This window comes from Lonchura striata, chromosome 8, assembly GCF_050655825.1.
Source record: "Lonchura striata isolate lonStrDom1 chromosome 8, ASM5065582v1, whole genome shotgun sequence".
Classification (NCBI taxonomy): Eukaryota; Metazoa; Chordata; class Aves; order Passeriformes; family Estrildidae; genus Lonchura; species Lonchura striata.
The window spans coordinates 21361373-21384997 of NC_140710.1; the positions used below are offsets into that span (position 1 = coordinate 21361373).

The 23625-nt window shown below is 37.6% G+C and overlaps 1 protein-coding gene across 4 annotated transcripts in view; it reads right to left on the bottom strand.

Annotated features, from left to right (window-relative positions):
* Window positions 1-6160: 6160 nt before the first annotated feature.
* CAMSAP2 (calmodulin regulated spectrin associated protein family member 2) overlaps window positions 6161-23625 on the bottom strand; it is an 80706-nt gene continuing 63241 nt past the window's right edge. For 2 of the 4 annotated variants that reach the window (XM_021547231.4, XM_021547215.4), the window contains 10 exons: window positions 22723-22816; window positions 19988-20058; window positions 19406-19475; window positions 16396-18592; window positions 15195-15331; window positions 14482-14702; window positions 13379-13451; window positions 11320-11435; window positions 9981-10099; window positions 6161-8478 (listed from right to left, as the gene is read on the bottom strand). In XM_021547231.4, the coding sequence (XP_021402906.2) occupies window positions 8173-8478; window positions 9981-10099; window positions 11320-11435; window positions 13379-13451; window positions 14482-14702; window positions 15195-15331; window positions 16396-18592; window positions 19406-19475; window positions 19988-20058; window positions 22723-22816 (3404 nt within the window). In that variant the 3' untranslated portion in view covers window positions 6161-8172. Of the gene's footprint in view, window positions 8479-9980; window positions 10100-11319; window positions 11436-13378; window positions 13479-14481; window positions 14703-15194; window positions 15332-16395; window positions 18593-19405; window positions 19476-19987; window positions 20059-22722; window positions 22817-23625 lie in introns of all 4 variants that reach the window. The other 2 variants (XM_021547224.4, XM_021547206.4) reach the window with 1 other exon arrangement.

Consider the following 23625-nt stretch of genomic DNA (forward strand, 5'->3'; position numbering starts at 1 on the left):
GGCAGGGCCGCTCCCCGCGCTGAGGGAACGTGGGGCGGGGCCGCAGCTGCCGCCCGGCGAGGGCGGAATTCCCGGCGGCACCTGCCCGTGCCGGGGGCGCGGTGCTCCTGCCGGTGGGAGCTCTCACCCGGAGCCGGGTGTCACCGCAGCAAGCGGGGTTCCCGGGCCTGCCCTCCGCCGCCCCCGAGGCACCCAGCAGCACACGGCAGGGCAGGAGCGGCGCTGCCCGTCCGCCGCCGCCCGGCCTCCTGCTCGTGCGGCGCGGGCTGAAGGCTTGTGGGCAGCCTCGAGGTCCCGTGAAGTGCTGGCGAGTTCAGGGCAGCCAGGGGCTGCTTCGTGTGCTCGTGCTCTCACGTGCTTCCTGAGGTGCTGAGCGAAGCACGCCTTCTCTACAGAAATCTTGAGTGTGCGATACCTGTTTTATGAAGATGTACTCATATCTAATTGGACTTTCAGTTACATTTTTGTAATTGTACAAAAGATTACGGCACCTCAGAGTCGTTACGATGACTTGCTCTGTGTTTATATGTAGTGGTGAGATGGTAAAATGCAAGTACAGCACTTGGACAGTGCTTGTGAACACACTGCAGTGCACTGGCAGGCCTTGTCAAAATGGAGATGCAGGCAATTTTCTGACAAGCTGATGCACATTTTTTAATTTATTGGGTTTTCTTTTAATTAGGCATGTGTACCATGCATCAGAGATCCATGGAAGGTTGTCGGGGATTTGACTGAAGCGGAACACCATTTCTGTCACATTCACAAAATATCAGTAAGGTCAAGTCTACTTACTGTTTTGCTGAGGATCTGCTGAAGGGCAGAGGGGAACTGTGCTATTTTTTGTCTCTTTTTTTCTGGACAGGAATACAAACGAATGTCCCAAAGGCTGTCCAGAGAGGAGTGTGCCTGGCTGCACAGCAGTGACTCTGCCAGTCATGTGCAGTTCCTTTTGTTCAAATCCCAGCTTCACTTCCCAGGAATATGGACTTGCTGGTATAACACTGAGTACTACTATTTACTTCCAAACTACTTGGTGCTTAGTTGCCTTTGGAGGTGCTGCTTACGAGAAAATGTAAATATAGGAATGAAACTGTTTTCCAATACATTAGATGTCGTTAGAGATGATAAATCAGAGGGAGTGTGGAAAAACAAGATGACTAATTGTCTAAACTGAGTGCTATGTATAACTTTACTGAGCATAGATACAAAAAGCCCATTTAAAACTTCGTTTAACCTACAAAATTCTAGGTAAACATACGTAAGCTTTTAAATTTAATCTTGATTTTACAGTGGTTTTACAGTAATTTACTAATCTTTTGTGCAGTTGTTTTGTTTTCAGCGGAGGTCCTGAGACCAAATGTCTGGATAGCAAGAAAGATAAAGCTTCTTCCCACTTATGGATCTAAAAGAAAAATTATGACTTTAAAATTATTCTGTTCCCTGCTCAGAATGGACCTTTCACAGGTAAGCAGCAAATTCTTAAACTCCAAAAAGATATTTCAAGAACTATCAGGAAGAAATATGGAAGAATATGTAGCAGTAACACATGGCCCTGCTTTGGGGGTCAATCATACTATTATTAACTTTTGGTGAAGATACATTTAGTAGCATTCTATGGGAAGACAGCCAATGGAAGATCTTGTTCTCTGGTTGTTTGCAAGTCTTTGCTTAAGCATAGAAACGTGTTTGGGATGGTCTCAGCTTGCTTTGAACTCCCTACTCATTAGAGCAAAGAAGGTAACTCCCACGAACAGCAAAGTTTTTGGGTGTGGGTTTTAGAGAGCTTGAAAATCAAGATTAGTGGAGGAGGAGATCTGCATTGCCTAGTGACAAAACAGGGCGCTGCAGTCTGTGCTTGGAGCACTTCAGGAAAGAAAATAGTAATTGTGTGACTGCTTTACAAATGTTGCAGGTGAGAAATGAGATACTGGAAAGCAGCACTGTGGAAAGGGCCCTGGGGGTCCTGGTGAATGGCAAGCTGGAGACGAGTCAGCAGTGCCCTGGCAGCCAGGAGGGACATCCCTGTCCTGGGGACATCAGGGCCAGCAGAGCCAGCCAGGCAAGGGAGGGATGGTCCCGCTCTGCTCTGGGACAGCCTCACCGCGAGCGCCGGGGCAGCTTCGGGCGCTGTGATACCGAGCAGCCCCTGAGCTGCTCGGGAGCTCCAGAGGCCACGGGCACGGGAAGGGCCCGGGGGGAGCCATGGGGAGCGGCCGAGGGCACTGGGTCCGTTCAGCCCCGAGGGGAGAAGCTGGGGGAGACCTCAGGGCAGGTACAGCTTCCCTGAGGGCAGGAGGAGCGGCGGCACTGCGCTGGGGTGACAGTGGCAGGACCCGAGAGAATGGCCTGAATTTGTATCGGGGGAGGTTTAGGTTTGATATCGGGAAGGTTTTTAACCCAGAGGGTGGCTGGGCACTGGAACAGGCTCCCCAGGGCAGTGGTGACAGCGCCAGCCCGACAGAGCTCCGAAGTGTTTGAACAACACTCTCGGGAAAACGGTGTGATCCGTGGGGATGGTCCTGTGCAGGGCCAGGAGATGGACTCAGTGATCCTTGTGAGCCCCCTCCAGTTCAGCTGATTCTGTGTGTTGGCCCTAAAAATACGCTAATCTCAACTTTTCTGTACTTGTAACAGAGCCAGTTAACTCCTTACATTTTATATTTACATGTTCTTGTAAAACCTTAGAAAAAAGTTCTGTTCAAAACTCTAGTCTGAAACAGTTTTTACTCATTTCAAGAAGGGATTTCCAGAACTTTGAGGTGACAATTCAGCAGAATTCTTGCATAATCTATAGAATTCTTTATGTCAGCACAATAGTTCCAGTTTCAGGTAGCTTAAACAAGAAAAATACTGAGTGAAAGTATAATCTGGCTTCAAGTAATTTAAATAATTGCAGGTTTGTGGGGCCTTGCCAGGTCTTGTATTGCAGACATTTAGATCTGAAGATGAAGAAATGATGAGACAGAGCTGCTGATGGAAAGCTCCATATTAGCTTTTAGTCTTTCTGCGATGCTCCATTAACTGTGACATAAAAATACATATAGATATTACTTAGTATGTCTCCATGAAGTTCACATACCATTAACTGCAAACTTAAAACACATGTGAAAAAAATATTTTAGTATCTTGCTTAAACAAATTTGTCAGTGGAAAATGAAATGCTTAATTATCCCTAAGCATTTTATATATCAAGTTGTTTATAATGTTGAATAGGAGTCTGCAGTGAATGCTTACCTTATTTTTGCTGTTTTCTGCCCTTTCTTGAATCCTGATGGTTATTACCTCTTCTGATCAGTGGCAGTTCTAACATCCATCAGTCTTATCCTTGAATTCAGAAATTTGATAAAAGAAGTCCATCTCCCAAAGACTTTGTACTGAAATGTGCATGTTGTAGATTATTTCCTTGTTTCTTACAGCAATGGTTTTGAGTGTAAGAGCTGCTTTTCTTTCTTGGTAGAAGGAACTAAGCTCGAGTAACTTCCCTACCATGTTTGACTCATTGCTGCAGTTGTCTAAATAAAACATGTATTCTTTATTCTTTATGTAAGCAAGTAAGTCTGAAGGTAAATGTGCATTTGTACATATGCATATACAAACACACATCAAATATATTTACCTAAATGGAACAGATTGCTTTTAAAAATAAATTTCTTATACATGTACAAAGATGTACATGTTAAATATATATTTTCCCCCTGCCATCTACACCTGGAATAAGAGAGTTTATAGGGGATTTTTTCCTTTTGTGTTTTTCATTTATTTAACCAGAAAATGTAAAAGCAGCTGTAAAGGACTGTGACTGTCAAGATACATCTTTATAGCCACAATTCTTCAAGCTGCTTATTCAGCTCATTAAATTAGTAGCAAGGCAGCAAAGAAATGCTGATTTGCTATTTGAAGAGATCTAAATAGTTAAAGTTTAGCCCTGTGTCTTTTTTAATAAGTTGTTGGAAAAAAGATATCTGACATCAATCTGATCAGTACAGCTGGATTTGAGAAACAAAGCCATTTTTTGCATCATATTTGTATGGCAATCAGTCCAAAACCTTCTGTTCCAAGCATAACTCTCTACACTGGATCCCACAACAGCACAAATTTTGAATCAGAAATTCTGTACCAATTCAGGCACAAAGCAGTCATAATTATGTTAAATTACCAGGACATGCACTGAAGTTTCTCAGGGATGGTGTTATTTGCCAAAAGATAGAAGAAAACCAAAGTCTGTTCTACAGCAGATCTGTACAAAGGCTGGTTTTAGATGAAAATTTTGAGCTGGGCTCACCCCTGGAAAAAATAGCTTTACTGGGTGCAATTGTGTGTTTGTGTTGCAATATAATTCCTTGCTTGTGTCAGCCTGTTTGTGATGCTGTACAGGGAACTGACTGAGTTGCCTGAAAAAGAACCAGTTTTCAGAGGAGGGAAAGCTATTAATTTTCTTCCACAGTAGCTTTCAATTCAGCTTTAAAAGCCCTACTGTCAGATTGCTAGTATTCTTGAAGTTACCCTTCAAACAGCTCTGCAATTCTGAGATTCTTTATCTGTGTATCAGTCTGCCTGTTGACAGTGAAGGGATGTCATGGCCACTTTCAGCAAGTCCTTGCTCTTACTCTGCAACCCAGCAGGACAACACAAAGCTCCAAAAAAGGCATTATTTGGACTGGAAAAATTTATAATTTACAAATCTGGAAAAGGCCCCTCATTTTTTTGATAGCGTTGTGTTCCAGATAGCATCACTAGCAAGTACAAACTGTTTCACTAGAAGTCATACACATGCTTTATACAGTACCTTGACAAAGATAATGTGACAAAGGTTGTCACCTTGACAACCTTTCAGTCTGAAGCAAACCTTTAACCTGACCAGAAGTTTTTGTGGCTTTGGAAAAATGGAAGCTAACCAGACCCACCAGACCCCAAAGTTTATAAATTACTTAAAATTGTGAAATTCACTTCTGAAGAGAACCGGGTAACACCTTGTTGTCCTCACAAATGAAATATGAAACCTATTCAATTATTCAATAGCCTTCCTCTGAGAACATCAGAATCTAGATTATCTATGGAAGTATGACCAAATGTGGTAAACAAAAGAAGAAATTGTAATGATGCATATTTCCTACAATTTCCACATTGCTGAAATCTGAGAAGAAACAAGATTTAAACTTTAATGTGAACATTTAATAATTTTAGTTTATATTTAGAGGTAAGCAAGAAAACAAAAAATGTTATTTTGGTGCCATGCTTTTATTTAAATGAAAGGAAAAAACTACACTGTACCACATAAGTAGCAATGACAATATTTTACAGCACAGCATTTGGAAAAATATGGAAGCTATGCTCCATAGAAGTGGACAAGTAAGCACACAATACACTGTACATTTTTCAACAGTGCCCAATAAATCATAATTAAATAGCTGAATTTGGCTTTAAACAGCCAAATAATAAAAACTAACAGTCATACTAACATTAAAAAAAAAAAAAATCAGTAGCTATTATGACTGTTAGAAGATGAAATTTTTGCTCCAAAAACTAAGATGAGAGTTTGGCAATTCAGTCGTAGCAACAATAATAATACCCCTGATGAAAGCACCAGTGTGTTCTGGAAAGGTCAGTGATAAATACTGGCCTTTATGGAAAGCTTTCTTTTTTTTTTTTTTTCTTTTTCTTTTTTTAAACATGATCCCAACCAAAGATCCACTGTAGTTAGAAAATTTGCAGGCTTAAAAAGGAAAAGCGTCTCTAGCTTTACTTTTCCTGTATTAAGTAAAACCTTATACTGCGAGCAATGAAATTTTCAACTGCATTATTCACATTCTACTTTTAGACATTGCACAAATCTTTAACCTGTTGACAAATGCCAATTTCATAATACATTCATATTTTTTTTAATTACTCAAAGAATTCCTGTCACGTATTTAAGCTCACTTTGATTAGGTTGATGCATGTGTCTTTATGGTGTTGCAAATCTTCAGTTAAATCATAGAACAGATTTTAGAAATAAAAAGCCTCCCATGATAAAACTTCTTTTGAAGTTATTCACCATATGTATGTCAGTTAATTCCAACCTCCTGGTTTCTTGAGTCACTGTATATTATACACAGTTTCATATTGTTATTCAAGATGTTCCTACAATGGTATCTGTAGGAAGTGTCTAACAGGCAGAATGTGCAAACCCTCTTTTCCCCCCTTTTTATTATTATTTATATCCTATATACACAATATGTATACACTTGAATTATAAGAGTTACATATCCTGGTGATATACATGCAAACAGTAGGAATCAGCTAACCACAAATAGTTTTGAGCCACATACATATTAAACATGTATTTTAAAGTGTTTTTTCTTTTTTTTTACAGTTTTAACAAATATACATAAATATAAGAACATAAATTACAGTAAACTGACAGCATTTTTGAGAAAATGTTTATAATCCAGATGCACTGATGCCTAAGGCCTTATAATAATTTAAAAAAGTACTGTTCTAAACTGCTTAATGACATCTCATTCCTGTGCATCCTTTCTGTAAGTAAATGAGCACATTATAGTAGTGAGGCAGTTTCTCTCAAAGCAGTTTGATGAGAGAAATACGAACATCATTTTTGTCTCCCATGAAACTGAATGGACTACATACTTACAGCACAATACTGTCTTATGTGAATGGAGTTGTCACAACACTGAAACAGAACAGAATCACAAATCATTCAAGTCTTTTCCTGAGAATGAGATTTCCCTCCCCCCCAACAAATTCTCGGGTGTATGATGTTATCAAAATAGCCACAGATGTAGGGGAGGCTTCAAGTTTGTGTTTTCTTTTTTTTTCAGAACAGTGTTATGTTAAAAGCAAATTATAAGAGAAACAAACACTGAAACGGGGTAGTGATTTAGAAAATAACCAAACACTGTTTTGAAATAAAATGCAGCCCTTTATAAATAATACTGAAATATGCTTAGAGTTTGGTTTTGGTCATGTTACAGATTTACTGAAATGTCAGTTAGGCTTTTATACCATATGTACTTGAAAATTGCTGTGTCACAAGACATCACCTGTTAGTGTCAAGAAAAAAATTTACGAAGACACACTGAAAATTCTTACCAGATGTCTGTTCCCTAGAAAACTGCTTCAAGTCTGAGTTGGCAGATCTGAAGGCAGGAAGTGGCCTGGATATTAAAATCAATGGGAATTAGATACACAACTTCTCAAAGATCTGTGACTTAGTGAATTCTGTGATTCTTCTGAATATTTAGTGCTCTGTTAGGCAACATCAGGGATCTAGTTCTGAATGTTTCATGAGTCCCTATTCCTTCCTTGAAGAAACAGGACCTGACCGTGTGCTCTCTCTCCAGCTGGAACAATGCAAAGCAATGAACGCACACTTGCTTAAACCATTTCAGAGACCTACCAAATCTTTGTACTTTTGGTTTTACTGATGTTATGAACATGCACATGGTCAGTTATTACATCTCAGATGGCAACTTACTGAAACAGAAATAATTGCATCACCTTTACCCTGAGTTGTTAAATAATTCATTTGAAGAAAACTTCAAGCAGTTCAAAGGTTTTTCCTTTACTGTTTAGTTTATAAGCAAATCAGTACTATTGAACTGAAAAGGAATTATAAATACACAGGGGAATGAATATTGATTTTGTTACAGCACACAGTAAGGATCTTGGAGAACAGACCCATACAGCTGTTATTCAGTGACATACAATTTATCACTTAGTCTTTACTGTAAGTCAGTATGCAAAGTTCAATGGTATTGAGAATATTAAGAAGTCTTTCTTTAGTGAAAGAAAAATATTTCAAGACAAGCACAAATACAAACATATAAGGCAACAGATGTAAAAAATGTAGTTTGAGTCACTAAAGAGGAACATTCAGTGCTTCAGTGTATCTAATCAAAATACAGAGCAAATATACTCTATATGTTGCATTAGCACATACAAATCTCCACACAAGTCAAACATTTCTGTAATCACTCATAATTATTCACCTAAGAGTTATCTTCTGCACTCCTAAACACTGTGTTTACATTCCAGTTGGACATGATAATAGAACTTGGTGTCCAGTTTTAAGTTCTAAGAGTCTTGTTGGCAACTAGAAATCTATTTCCTATAGGCAGTAAAGATGAAGTGCAAGTTTATCATAATTGTCTCAAGCAAACTTTTTCCCATCTACTATGCCTTGGTGGGTAAGAGTTTCTTAGGAGTTACTGGTCTCTTGGTTTGCCACAAATGGCTGTGAATAGTAATTGCATCAACACTGGCAGACAATGTTTTGGCAGGTATGTGGCTAAATTGCTTCCTGTCAGAGTTGTATTTATACAGTCCCTCTATCATTTTCTTTGTGATAGATTTGGGACCTATTCCTGTTAATTTATTGATTTCTTCAGTATCAGGGCAGTACGTATACAGAGATCTGAACTGGCAGCCTGAATCCCGGAACAAGATTAAGAAATTATTGGCATCAGATTTTTCCATTTCCTTTAAAAGAAAGAAAGAAAGAAAGAAAACATTCAGAATATAAATTTTGCATTGTAATTAGAAAACATTTCAATTAATTAGATTTCATTTTGAATCAGTTTTCTACCAGAGATGAAACTTATGTCTAACTCTGTCCACTAAATACCTTATTTTCAATCATTAGAATTTGCTAAGCTTCACCTATCTGAATTTTGATAGGGTAGATAGCCATGTCAACCAAAACCCAATTTATTTAGACAATTTCAGCTATACTTGTTTAGTTGTACTTCAAGAACAGACATCCCAAAGGTCTTTTTGTAGACCAAATAAAAATTCTCTTCATCATCCATTTCATCAAGCTGGTCTAATACTTGCAAGTTTGGGAACAGGGAACTTGACATGTCTCATTATATCTGAAAGATCCTCTGGTGCTAGAATGGAATTTCAGTCATCCCTAAATCCACTCAAGCTTGGTCAAACTGTGAAGTCAGTTGAAATGTATTGAACAAAAGTTCTTAATTAGCTGAAATTCTCAGATTCCTCTTCCTCCTGACAGACCTTCTATGGGACATGTGTCCTGAACATATACAGCTTCTATCAAATGATGTATGCTTCATCCTTGAGTTAAGCATGACATTTTTGCAGCTGTTTTTTTCTGGGATTTCTGAGGATCATTTTGCTACCAGTTACTTAAACTGCAAGAGTGTGTGCTGATTCCTGACTTGGTATTTCCAAAAAGTGTTGGGTAGGATGGAGAAAGCAGCATCTAGACATGGATGCAGAAGGATTATTAAGAGAAGAAAGGACAAGAAATAATGCTGTGAAGTTTATTCCAGCAATGAAATTCAGTCTGAATTTCCAAGTGTCTTGTGAGGTTTGATATCAGTTAATTTGTTGTATTTGTCATACTTGGTAAATGGAACAGTTCTGTTACTCTCAAGGCTCAGACTCTGTGTTACTTCTTTTGTCTGGAAACACTGTCCTGGAGTTTTTACACTATCTGTGCATTTTCAGAAAGGTTTCTAGCAGTGTAAGAGAGAAGACTATAGGAAGGCACCTTCCTATAGTAGAAAGTCCTGAATTTGCCTTACTGCTTGGAAACTGGAGAAGAGCCTAGAAGGGATGTATTTCAAATCTTTCTGTTCATGAGAGTGTGTGCTTTACTTTTAAAGTTCCCAACCTGAGGATCTCTATGTATAAGGGAAAACAACTTTGTAAGCAAATTATGAAAGCCTAGATATTGAAGTTCTCCCATAAAACAAGCAATGACTATTAAATTAAACATGCAAATTAATTCAGCTCCCGTGCTGCATGTACAAAGTTACAGCCCTTATTTCTACAGCACTGGAGAACCTTTCTGCCTACACAGGAAGCAAGTCACAGAAGTTACTCAGTCTCTTCACTGATTGCTGCCATAATCGCTAAGGTTTCATTTCAGTGTCTGCATTTATGCTTTAGAGTCTCCATAATGCTTGACTTTGGTTTGATGTAGGTTTGTGGTTTTAGGGGAAAAATATTCTTACCTCCAGGATCTTTTTCTTTTGACCTTCATTTACTTTTCCAGCCAGGCAGCAATGTGCCAGTGCATTCTGAATTATATACTTATTGGATTTAGCACTGGGTTCTTTGAAGAGCTTTGGTCCTATGCAAAAGGAGCAGCAAATAAGCTAAATTAGCAATAAGCCAACAAGTGTTATTTTGAATGCTGTGAAGCACTTCTGGTATGGAACTTTTGCATGCATAGAAACACAAATCCAGGAATAATACAGAATAAAGTTAGACACCACAAAATTCACAAACAAGTAAAGCGTAATTCAAATGTCACTGGATTCACTTACAAATGTGTCTTTCATTATTAAATCATTATTATTGGCAGCCTCGGTAAATATTTTCAGAGGACCTTTTCTATGAACAATGAATTTTTTTTTTTTCTAACCAAAATTTTAGTTGTCCAGGAGAAAGCAAAACCTTTCTTTTTCTACACCTGTGATTTCAAGGGTGCAAGGTACAATAATGAGACATATGCAGTGCTTAGAGTAACTGTTGCCTGTCCTCTTTGGAATGACAGGCTATTCTGTCTGCAAAATGATTCATCTGGTTGAAGGAGAAATCTCCTGTTTTAATTTCTGAAATGTCTGTGTACTTGGGTCAAGTCCATTAAAAAAACCCAACACATGAGTACCAATTAGGAAAATAATATGCAAGCATCAATTAAATTTAAAATATCTGTTTGTCTAAACTTTGGGGGAACCCTAGAAAATACCTAACCTTATGCTACTCTTCCCACAAACAAAGTGATATTAGGTTGGCAAAAGTGGAGCTTGTATAAGCCTGATGATGCAAGGTCTTGGCAGTATCATGTGTGGTATAGTTAGAGAAAAGGGGGAAAATACCATTATTGTTTGATTCATAATATAATACCAAATGAGTAGTCTGATCATAAAGTTCTTAATAAGCAACAAAAAATCTGTTAGGAAACAAATAGTGCAGAATATTTATATTTGCATTGCTAAGAAGACTTTTTGCTGCTGCAATTTGGCTTTTGAATTTTGTAACACTGTTCTAAATTGAGTTGAAATAGCAACATTTTGTGTGCCTTGCTAGAGACATTATTGAAGTACATAATTATGTGTGAGTCCATGTGCTGTTCTGAGCCTGACGGCAGTTTATTGCAGTTATCACAAATGCTATTGAGTCAATACTTTTATTTTGGATTAAAAATGTGAACCTTGTATTATTAGCCTCTACCTTGAAGGGTAAATCTCAATCAAGTTTTGAGAAGCCAAATCAAGGTGACTAAAAACTTTTCATACATAGAACCATTAATAGGCAGGTTCTTTTCTGACTATGGTTGCCACTGACCTGTGTATTCTGTAGCAGAGGCGACTGAAGAAGTTGTAGATGCATTTTCCCAATCTTTTTCTCCGTTACGACTCCCACAGCGACTCGGGGATAAAAATCCTTCCACAGATTCAGACCTAAACATTAGTTTTAAAATCTATCAGAAAATTCACAATGTTCAGCTGGGAAGCCTTCTGATATGAAAAGAAGGCAAGGTAGAACACAATTATTTGAATTATAAACTATAAACCTAAATGCACAATATTTAGTGTGTTCTGAGTAATGCAAGAAGTTGGTCTTTAGGTGAGGTATATGTTAATTTTTGGGCTACATCTGACGGACAGAAACCTAATAGATGTTCTTGTTTGTCTTGGTTATGAAATAGAACTACTAAGTGGAAATCTGTGTTACTTTTAACATGTACTGGCAAACCAATGTTATCTCATGTAGTGAACAAACCAGTTCTTGATAGAATAATGAATATGAAGTAAAAATTTAATTCATTTATATTTATGACTGCAACAACTGGTAGTGAGAACTGCTGTATTTAAGACAGAAAAACAACTTCCTGTCTAGTTTTTGTTTTCACAGACAATAACTTCTGTTGCTGTAATTCTTGAGGCCGCACTCAAAAGTGGATAATTTTGCATTTAAAGGTTTAAACAAGATTGTAAAGTTTCCTTAAATTTTTACAAAATAGTTAAAATTTTTTGAATTGTCGCCACTGCAAAATCCAGTCAAATTTGCATCTTGGAATGAAAGTTTTCTAAGTGAGAAAAAGGCACAGAATAAGGAAAAAAAAGTGGTATCATATAAAAATTTGTGTACATGCTCATTTTCTGTAAAATTAGCAACAGATGAAAATTCAATTTATAATACATCCTACACCTTTTCTGATTAGCACTTGCATGAAGGAGGTGACAAATGTATCACTGAGATTCTCAGTGGATTCATCAAAAACAATGGTGATGGGAGGACAAAGTGACAATATGGGTTTGGAAAGATACTGAAAATCCTTTCAACTCTGTTGCTTTTATAATGTTTTAAAAGTCTCAATCCCCTGAACAAATCCAAAGGGTGAGAAAGATGCACTGCTCATTGAAAACATAGTACAGCACTGTACAACTCCAGCTCCATACATAGGGGTTATCTCCTGCAAAGCCTGTGTAGATGAGCAACATCAAGCCTTTTGTAATAGCTAACATAGGTGGAAGAAATTCCCCTCTCAATTAAAACTGATAATTTTTAAGAGATGACAAGAGATATTAGGCTAGTTGAATCATTGATGAAAGTTTCTTATGTAATCAATGGAAAGTCAGTTCTTGAGACATCAAGGTAATTGAGAAGTCAACTGAAGCCAGCTGCAGGTTTGTCAAAACTGATAAATAATGTGTAGTGGCCATGAAGACACAACATGCAATATCAGAAAATGTAATACTCCTTATCAACCCCCTTCTCCTGGTTTGCTTTTCTTCGCTTTTTCTTTTTTTATACAAAGAAAATAGTATTTGTCTGAATATTATCAAGTAGTTCACAGAAACAGTGATTTTCCTCTGAATGACAATATGGGGTTTGTATTAAAAAATATAATTTTTTCCTGTTATTTCAGGTGGTTTTTAATGTAAAATAAATTCTGGTGTTTGGAAAAAGCTGAAGTCCTTGTGACCATTCAATAATTCCCTGTACAACTGCTAAAGAAAAAAACCAAACAGAAAATAAACTTCTATGCTAAAAAAATAAAAGCAGCTATGCAGTTGCACATAGCATACAGGTTTAGAAAAAATATCCACAGGTTGAGACTTAGATACAAGCAGATGAATTAAAGAGGCTGTGTGAACAGCATTTTGTTTTGACTTTATTTATACCTGCCGAACTGGTTTACTTGGTAAAATTTGCAAAACAAATGACCATGGCTTGGTTCCCGAATGTCTGACAGTGGAAACTATCCATGTCTCAAATGAGGAAAACATACCCGTTCTCAGAGTACACAGTATATATACACGACCTCTAAAAAATTCATGCTAGTTTTACATAGCTGATTACAAAATTTTATTACGTGAAATGGTTATTTTAGCTTTACCTTGGTGTTCTCTTGCCTGACTGCACACTCTCATTGTCCCCTGTATTCAGCGATGCCAATGAAAGACTAGATACTGAAAAAACACGATAAAGCTGTGAACCTGGATAAAAACAAAGTTAAAGCTTATAAACCTATGCAACTAGAAGAGTCTGTTCATCAGACCAACACCAGCATCTGAAAGTCAGTAAGAGCTTTTCGACATGACATACCTGCATGCATATGTGCTGCACTTCCTGTAAACACTTGCTCCCACCCAGCCTTTGGCACCCACTGGGGATGGGCTAGGCTAAGCACTAATGGGAAGCACGAACATTTGCACTATGCAAATCAAAGAATGCAATTAAAGTTAATAAGTCCTCTTGAAAGAGCGCTTGAGAGACTTAATTTAAAGCTTGGGATGGATTCTTGGAAGGTGTTGAGGAAATACTTTAAATGATACTGGAAGACAGAGGGAAGCAGCCAGCAAAAATGTAGCATAACAACAAGGGTAGAGGAGGCTGTAACAAAAAGGATCACCAAGCAATCTGATTATTTTTTCTAATTGTAAATTGGCAATACTTCTTCCAGCCATTACTGCAAGTTAGATACTGTTGTAGCTAAAAAAATGCTAAGTTGCTCCACATGGTTAGTGTTACTATGTTCTTAACTATACATGCAGCTGGTGAGCAAAATAGAAAAAAAATAAATATAAAAGTAAATTTTAAATTTTAATTTTGTCCATATTGTGTGAGGTTAAGTAGTCTTACCTTATGGTCACCATTTTAGTTATTGATCCCTTATCTCCCAACTTTTATTCATTCTTAGCTCTACAGGTGCAAGAAAAGATTAGTGAAGAAAACATGGGTGTGCATGAAACTTGCAACACATAGTCGGCCCTCCACTGGGGTTTCAGAGCTAACATTTTTGCCTGTTGATATATGCATGCATAGCAGGTAAGTGACATTCATCTTTCCATTTCTATGCCAAATTTTGCTTTCCACTTTGGACATGTGCAGTTTCAATGTAGCACAAGACTCTTATAAATGCACGTGCTCGTTAGGACCAAAACCCAAGCTGGTGTTTTTAGCATGAACAGACTCTTTTTCCATGTAAACATTTGTTACCTGGTGGACCTTTGATTGGTGTCTTAGGTGATTCAATATGATCTCTGTGAATAGATTTTGGACGTGGCTTTTTCTGTTTGATTGAGAGGGAACGTGGCTTTATGACAGTATCCATGTCTTCCATAAGCTTTAGTTGTTTCCTTCTCATATATTCCTGCTTAATAAATTCTCGCCGTGCTCTTTCATCCTCCTTCTTCTGACGTTCTTCTTCTGTTTTGCGTCTAAAAAATTACCAAAAAAATTCAGCAATAGAAACTTTCCAAATAAGGGATTCAGCTAGCACAGTGAGGACAGCACAGGCATCAGATTTTTCGAACTTCAATGTTCTCAAGCATCAGTAAGAGACAATTACTTTTCAATTTTTTTACAGTTCTCAGAGTTTAAACTTTCTGGGATATTGCTACTAAGAAAACCAAATGCAGTTTTATGAGCTTCATTGCTGTAACTGAGTGAACATTGTGCACTTGTGCAGAAGGAGCCCTGAGGGATAGAGGCTCCCTCAGAACCAGCACAGCTCCCAGCCTGAGACAGCTACAGACTGATGCCACCTGCTGTCCTGCCAGGCCAGCTGGGCTCCTCTGCACAGCTGGCTCTAGCAGTAAATAACCAAATATTAACATGCAACTTTTTAACATGCAGGTTACACTTTTAACTAAAGCAGACATTTCTATGTTCACCATTACTGATCATTTGGATTAAACATGTAATTTTACCTTGTCTCTTCCTTCTTATGTTCTAGTTCTGCTTCCAGCTGCTGCTTTCGAAGCAAAGTCTCTCTTTCCCTTCTCAAACGCTTCTCCAACAATGCTGCTCGTTTCATTGCCATATCATTTTCTGCCTTTTGATCATCCTAGAAACCATTTTGGAAGGAAAAGGACCAAAAATATTAAGATCTCTAAATTCAGCAACTGATTTGGCCAAGTCATTAGACACTTAATTCTGTACACTGGGTATCCTAACATACTCTTGCAGTACTTGGAGTAAGTTTATTATTGAAGAGTTTTCTTAAGATTCTTAAAAACTTCATAATGGAATTTTTCCTTCCTGAGCCAAACAAAATTCAACACTGATATTAGAAAACTTACTAAGTGAGGTATTTTAGTTTTGAGTCAGATCCCACATACCATAAACTACTTCTTTCAGCTTTGGAAGAGTCTACACGTATGAACATGAAAATAAGTATCACAAACCCCAATAATTATTCACCATATAAAAGTAACTTCTGAGCAAACCAGGTGTTTTGTTAGAACTGAGGAATGCTTCTAGACAAGCTAGGTCCATCTAGGTACATGATACAAAATTTTTGGGTATTCAAAGATGGAAATAAGTCTAGACCACTGTTTTACAATATGCATTATAGTTAAAAGTCTGTCTGAATACAGCTGTCTAATAAAAAGTCTCCAAGGAGTGCTCCTACATACAAACTTCAAAAGGGAGTCTCAGCAGAGACTTATACTTCCTTATCCAGTTGAGAGAGGGAAAAAGGCTCTCCAAAGTGCAATTCAAAGACGTGAACAATTTTTTAAAATGCAGGTTGTTATGTACTTCAAAAACTTTTTGTTAAATTTGGGAATGAGGTGAGGAAGTGAGGGTGAGATGTGAGCGCGTTTAATCAAGATCACCAAAACATATGTTAAAAAAAATCTACATTCAGCATGGATCTTGCTCACCAAGACCTCCAAGCATTCTTCCATAACTATGAATGGAAAGGGATACTCTGACATGCTCAGAACTGCATTATAGTAGAATCTCATGACTCTTATGATGCCAAATTAATCAGTCAAAAAGATAAGCCTGCATATTTAAAGTTGCAGTACCATCTGCTTTGACTTCAATCATCAGCATAATCTATGTTTCAATTAAAGATTTAAACAATGCTTAACAGCTGACATACACATCCACTAGTTCTCTTACCTTAAAAAAGAATCCACAACACACTTTCTGGTCATCTTCAAACTGTTCTCTATCACTCTCACCTTCATATTTCTCGACAGATACCTCACTTTTTTCTGGTGGCTTCAAATCTGATAGGGAAACTTCAATTAAGTTAGCTGTTTTGGGAGCTGGAGGTGGTAAAATTGGTTGGTTTAGCTGCTCTTCATTTGGGGTGAGGCAGACCGTTTCTGTGATAGGCTGAGATAATACTTCAGAAACATTAGATTCAATAGGCTTAATCTCCTTTTCCTCCAACTTCTGCTCACCCTGTTTTGGCAATTTTGCTCCTTCTTCTTTTGCTACCTCTTCTGTAGACTTGACTTCTTTCAAAATATTTCCCTTTAACTGAGGTTCACTTACATGTTCACCATCATCTCCAAAGCAAACAAATGATCTAGTCTGAATGGGAACCTGACTGGGAGAAAACCTCCTCAAACGGGGAAGACTGTCCACAGACCGTGGGGCAGTCAAGGTACGGTTTAGAGGCGTTATTTTCAGTTCATTTGGCCTAGGAGTCCTTTGCATTTTAATGTGAAAAGAGGCATTCTTCCTGTTGGAAGATTGTGGAGACTGATGTGTAGAGCGAGGAGATTCCTGTGAGAAAGGTGCAACAGGAGCTGGAGTTCCCCCTTGCCTTGAAGAAGACTTAAAGTCCCGAATCTGCTTCTGAGGAGAAGGTTGAGGAGGAGAAATAACCCAAGCCTGTTGCTCTCTCATCTGCATCAGCATCTCCTGCTGAAGGGATAGACGTTGCATTTCTTGTTGCAGAAAATGTAGGGAAGAGTTTAGTTTTTCAATAGATTTTGTATATTCTAAGAGATCTCCATCATTAAGATTTTCTTCTGAGGGGCTTGCTAAATTCCATTGCTTTTCAGCATCTCCCGAAGTAGCAGGAGATTTTAACCATTTGCTATGAGAATTTTCTGGGTTTTCTTTTATTAATTCTGAAGTCTTACTAGTTTGGTCATCTGATTTTTGAGTTTCTTTTTCTTTCAACCGATTGCTGTCAGTGAATACCTTCTCATCTTCAGCTCCTGCTGCTTCCTCTCGGAGAGGTGACACCCCATCACCTTTCTTTTTCACAACATTGAGAAATGCTGTTCTTCCCATTTTCTGCCGCTGCTTTGTGAATGCAGCTTCAACTTTCTTCTTCTGTGCTTCAATAGCTCGCCTCTTTTCCTCTAGCTTCATCCTCAGCTGTACCATTTCAGAAGCCAGTAATTGTGTAGTGTCTCTTCCTTGAGGAACAGATGTCTCCTCAGGAATATGAGCCCAAGCAACCATATGAGGGATGTTCAGCTCAGAACCTTCTGGTGTGGTTTTCTGAGAACTGCTTCCACTGCTTTTACTATCTGTGTGATTCAACTTCTTGAATTTCTGCTCAGCAAAGCTGGTCATTTTAACCCCTGAGCTCGAAGAAGCACTGCTGCCTGCCTGTGATTTGGTACTTACTGAGCTGGGACAGGGACTTAATTGATCTCTGTGATTGCTAGCCCGCATGTCGTAATCCTGGAGAAATTTAGAAGGTTCCTCCATGTCAGAGTCCATGCTTACAGTATAATCTCGCAAAGAAGAATCCTCATCCATTGTCTCTGGGATATCTTCTGATGGGACATGTATTCCAGTATCTACTTCTGTGTTGTCAGTCACAGGACTCAGAGCACCTTTAGTGTCTGTGATTATATCTGGGGTAGTCTGATTTGGTTTAATGTTTGAATTCAAGATGCTCATTTCCCGATTGTGAAGAAAGAACCCATTTGTAATTTGGTCTGTTTGGAGAAGTCTGGGAGATTTTTCTGTGTCATGAATTATCTGCAAAGCCTCTTCAATGCTTGGCGTCTCAATCTGATTGCCAAAATCATCCAGAACTGCCCTGTTTTGCAGAGCTCCATTTGGAAACCTATAGTGTCTGCTCTCATTGGCATTTCTTTGATTTGCATTAAGAGACTGATTGGCCTTGGTCATGTCCTTTTCCTCTTCAATGTCTTGATTCTCCTCTTCTCCATTGACTGGTTTGAAGGACAGGTTTTTTCTAGAATGCTTCGGCATGCGGTTGATGTTCCCTGTAAGGCCTTCATTGCTCACAGATCTGGGAATTCCTCTGTTTGGAGTAGGTGCTGGAATGCTTTTCTCTTTGTCAAAAGGAATGTCAAATGAAACTCCGTGTACTGACGACCTAATAGAGACCAGAATAAAGAAAGTAATTGAGAAACTCAGGGTTATTAATAAAAGCAAGGAAATACTTGTATTTGATTTTAAAATTATTTTAAGCTGGTAGTATTAAAGGCACTGTTAGGTGTACTGTATTTTGCTTAGCTTCTAATATAATAAACATGTATATATTTTTAGATAGATATTTTTAGATGGATAAATAGATATAAGTATAATGAATTTATAAAAAGCACAATAGAATAGAATGCAACACTTTCTCCAGACTCAGCCAATACTTTTTTATTACTTTGGAATAAATTCTGGGCATTTTAGGAGTATAGAAATTGCCACCATAGATCAGAAGGAAGGTGTGAAAAGACACAGTTTACACACCACTATAACTCTTACCATTTTAACTTTGGTTTATACCCTACAGATTAAGAGTTTATGACTGGTCTAACTGAAAACTAAAACATTCGGCCTAATTGTTCTTAGCATCCCCAAAATAATACAAGCTTAAATGCTACTGAGATCATTAGCCATATTACTGTTACCATGTTTAGTTCACTGTAATAAGTAAATACAAACACATTTAACACCAACAATTCAAAAAGTATACCTCTTTTAATGTAAAGAATAAATTATTTATTTCTGAAGATCGTTTCCTATTGACCAGTTTTCAATCCATGATATGGTTTTATCTTTCTTTTACTACTTTTTCAAGCAGCTTACAAGAATTCTCATTATAGAACTCTGAAAATCCAAACTACAATCGAGCATTTACTACTACTCATAACCAAACCCCAGCATTTTGTAACGAGCTTGTAAGATTACTTACCTTTTCTCTTTGGGCCATGTCCCTACTTGTCCATCTACATAAGACATAGATGTGGACCTTCTGATGACTCCTAAGTGAAACAAAAATTGGACCCAATGTAACTACTGTAAAAAATTATTTTAATATTATCTTCTGTTGCTTTAACAAATTGATCAGCTTCACTACTTAGAACACTGCAATGGCAAAAAGGTGTTTATATATTGCAAATACAACTAGATCAATTAAAGCCAATTTCTTCCTGAATGTATATTTTACCCCTCACCCCTCAAAGAACTTACTCATGTGTAAAATATTATACAAATCCTATTAAAATATACCACCAATACTTGTTGTAAGCCATCTTCCACATAATCAAAACAGAAGTCAAATTAAAAAAACACACACAATGCATTTGGTACAAACACAATCTTCCCACTTGTATATTTTATAAATTACAGAAGTAAATTATGTAAATGAATTAATTTTTCAAGTAAAGATCTATTTCTGCATAAATGATGTTTGAATAAAAACAAGCAGGATAGCAATTTACTCAGAGGACGACACCTGTCTCATTGTCTCTCCCAGCCCTTTGTGAATTGTTACCTGGAACAGATGAATAAGGCTGCTGGGGTGTATGCAGTTGGTGAGCGGGTGTGTAAGCTGGGCTTTCCAATCTATAAAGCAAGAGACATTAGCTTAGAATTAATACATCAAAAGCCACAATACAAAGGCCAACCAGTCACCCTGTTGTTGGCCAAGACAAAAACAGTTTTTTTTTTTTTTTTGGTGATGGGAAAGAAAGTGAGGTGTAGTTCTCTTCTGGAAATATTAATTTATCAACTAAAAATAGAACACTGTAATAAACCTTGGACTGGGATAATGCAAGTGGACCAAAAAGTCAAAAAGGTATTTTTCGTACATGAACAGCTACAGACCTGCAGCGTAAGTTTTATTACTGTACTTGTCTCCTGATTTATTTCATGTAAATGTCTCTAGTACAAGGCTCCATTTTTTAGGCTTGATTTCAGTAAAAAGTCTAAACAAACATGAGCAAAATGAGGCAGCTCCTACTGGCCTCAAAACTGAATGATTGCAGCCAATATCACATACTTTCCATGCATTTCTATTTTCAGTTGCTTAATTTGAAAATACTGCTTTGTGTCTGGACTGCCACATGCACTAGAATTGGATAAATAAGATTTTGTGATAGGTATGACTATAAGTAAAAAAAAATATTCACTACTAAAGGAGTAATTATAGAGATTTCCTCTGTTTCCACTTACACAGAACTTTCTTTAGTTTACAGAGAAGGTCTGTAATTGAGTAGCTGTGTTAATCCAGGGTGGGATTAACATAATTCTATGTTTTGATCAAGGTGCCTTTTCATGATCAGAACAAAGACACACACATAAAGACACATGGATTTGTATGTAAAACACTTCTAGAGAAGCCAGACTTCAAAACAAGCTGGATTAAATCCTTTCATGTTTTGAATTTTGTCCACCGAATTGAAGAGAACACTCCCAAATTCACATTTTTCAGAATAGTTGTCTAGTGTTATTATATTATACATGCTGTATAGTGTAGAAATGGCTCTAAATAATATTTGCAAGAAGGATATTCACATCAATTTAAGAAAAATACAATCTACAAAAGCATCTTTCATCTTTCTATATATTAAATTATTCAATATAGGTTCCCATAAATTCCTCTTTTTTTTTCTGTGTCAATAACACTACATGCTAGCTACATGACATATCTGTTTTAAATGGTATTCAAGATTTCTGTGAAAATTTTAAAATCCTGATGGCTGTAAATTCCCTTAAAAGAAAAGCATACTTTCCAAATTTAACCTTGCAACCTGTGAAAATTTGCTTCTATGAAGAAAATCTATACACTTAATTTTCCTTGGGGAAAGACTGATTCTGGCACCAAGCCTGGGTTCCATGGCAACCCCAGACATGTAACTGCTCACTGCCGACTAGTCCCACTCCCTCCTCTGTGCTGGCTCTGCCTCTCCAGCCGATCCTCTGAGTCATTCCAACAAGCTAAGGCAACAGAAGAACATTCACTTTTTCCAACTGGGGTAGTTTTTTTCTGTCTTTGTGTGCTGAAATGGCAACTCAAACACTCAAGGGGGCAGGAATGCACAGTTGGGACAGGCAAGAAGGCCTGGACTACAAAATCCTGCAGTCAGGTCTGTTCTGCCAGCCTGTGTATTAGACACCAACCATCTGAAATTACTTTTTGGGCCCCTCCTTTGTCCTGCAGTGATGTGTCATCAGGTTGGATGAAATGCCCTGGTTTATGAGGAGAGATACAGCAAACGGCTTTGGGAGCCCCTGCTTCAAAGGATATGTTCAAAACTACTGGTTTTTGCTCTCCTGGCTTATATGCTCAGTTTAAATGAAAATAAAATCATTATCTACGAGAGGAACACACTTTGGATACATACAGGGAAAGGATTTGGAATCCCAGCATTTAATGGTAGCAAGAAATATTACACTGTTATTAAAGTCAGCATAGATTCCGGAACACCAAAAACATACTTAGGAACCTTAAATCTAAAACCCAACCAAAGCCTCAACCCTCTCTCCAAAAACCCCATCCAAAAACAACACAAAAGGCTAAACAGGATTATCTGGGTTGGAAATCAACCATTTGCTAAATATGCAGTAAAAATACTAATTTTATCCTTCTCCTCTGTGTCAGTTTAGATATATTCAATAAACCAAAATAAAACCCTCAAAATTATAAATATATTGTAATGCTGTCTCTCATTCATTAGGTCCAGATCAGATCACTGGAAGGCTTTCTTAACCCTGACAAAAGAAAGATTAAAAACAAGGCCTAATGTACAATTGATGTCCCTTATCATAGAAAGAATAGGTTGAACAAGACCTTCAAGATCATGAAGTCCTGCTGTTAACCCTGCCAAGGCTTAACATCAGTGCCATAAGTGCCATATGTATACATCTTAAATACTTCCAGGGATGGAGGCTTTATCACTCTCCAGGCACCCTGTTCCAATGATTGACAGCTGGTTTTGGTGACAAAAATTTTGCTAATATCCAATCTAAACCTTTCCTAGTGCAAATGGAGGCTCTTTCCTCTTCTCCTATCACTTTTTCCGTGGGAGAGGAGACCAATCTCCACCTGTCTACAGCCTTCTTTCAGGTAGTTGTGGAGAGTGATTAGGTCTCCCTTGAGAAATTAATGTATGATCAGCTACAGAACATTAGGGAAACAGAATGTTTCTATATTGCTTCCTAATCTGTACCAGTAATAATAAATATAATGTTTCACATGGTCTTGTACTAGTGATTCTCTGACATTACCTGGCTACAAAGTCAGAACCAGATGGACCATCCATGTAATTTCTTCTGTTAGCATTCAAGCTGCGAGCAGAAGCTGCATCTTTTGCAGGTTCAGCTGCCACGAAGAACAAAGTTCAAGTTATTATAGTTTAGTATTCAGTTAAATTACATAGTAAAAAAAGCTGTCCAAAATAATCTGAAATAATGATTTTCAAAGATTTAAAGAATTTTCATTGATTCCATTATTCCAGTTTAAAACTGTCACTTCCTTTCATCTTTACATCCTCCAAAGCTCCCATACTAGCACTAATTAAAGAAATGAAGACTGACAAAATAGACCAGAAAAGGCAAGGGAAGAACTAATACAGAAAAACAAACTAAAAAAGAGCTACAAAATTGAAAGGAAGCAAACAGTTTTAGCAAAAGTTGTTCTGGAAGAAGTGTTTCTGATAAAAGTTCTCCCCAAACCCTTAGACTGACTAGAAAAAAGGTTTTTTTGTCACCCCCTAAACCAGTTAGCACTATTTAAAGATTTATGTCAGGCTTGTATGTGCTATAAAGCATAAAAATGAAGAAAAGTTATAACTGCTACCCAATGAAAATCTCTTCCTTGTGCATGGAAAGCCAATTACAGCACTGCTGTATGAACATTTCAGTTACCTGAAATGTTAGCTACCTGAAAGTAGTCATTAGCAGATCTCAAGATCTATCTGAAAGGTGGACTTTTCAATTTGAGAATTGCTGATGGAAGATGGTGCCTTTGCACTGGGTACAAAATGCAATTTTACAATTAACTCTCTATTCACTTTGCCCAGAGTTATGATTCTTTCTTTTGGTATCTTCTCAGCAACATAAGCTCTTCAGGCTAAATTCTGTTCTTGGTTTCTTAATATATTTGTAATTCTTCCATGGGCATAAATGGAT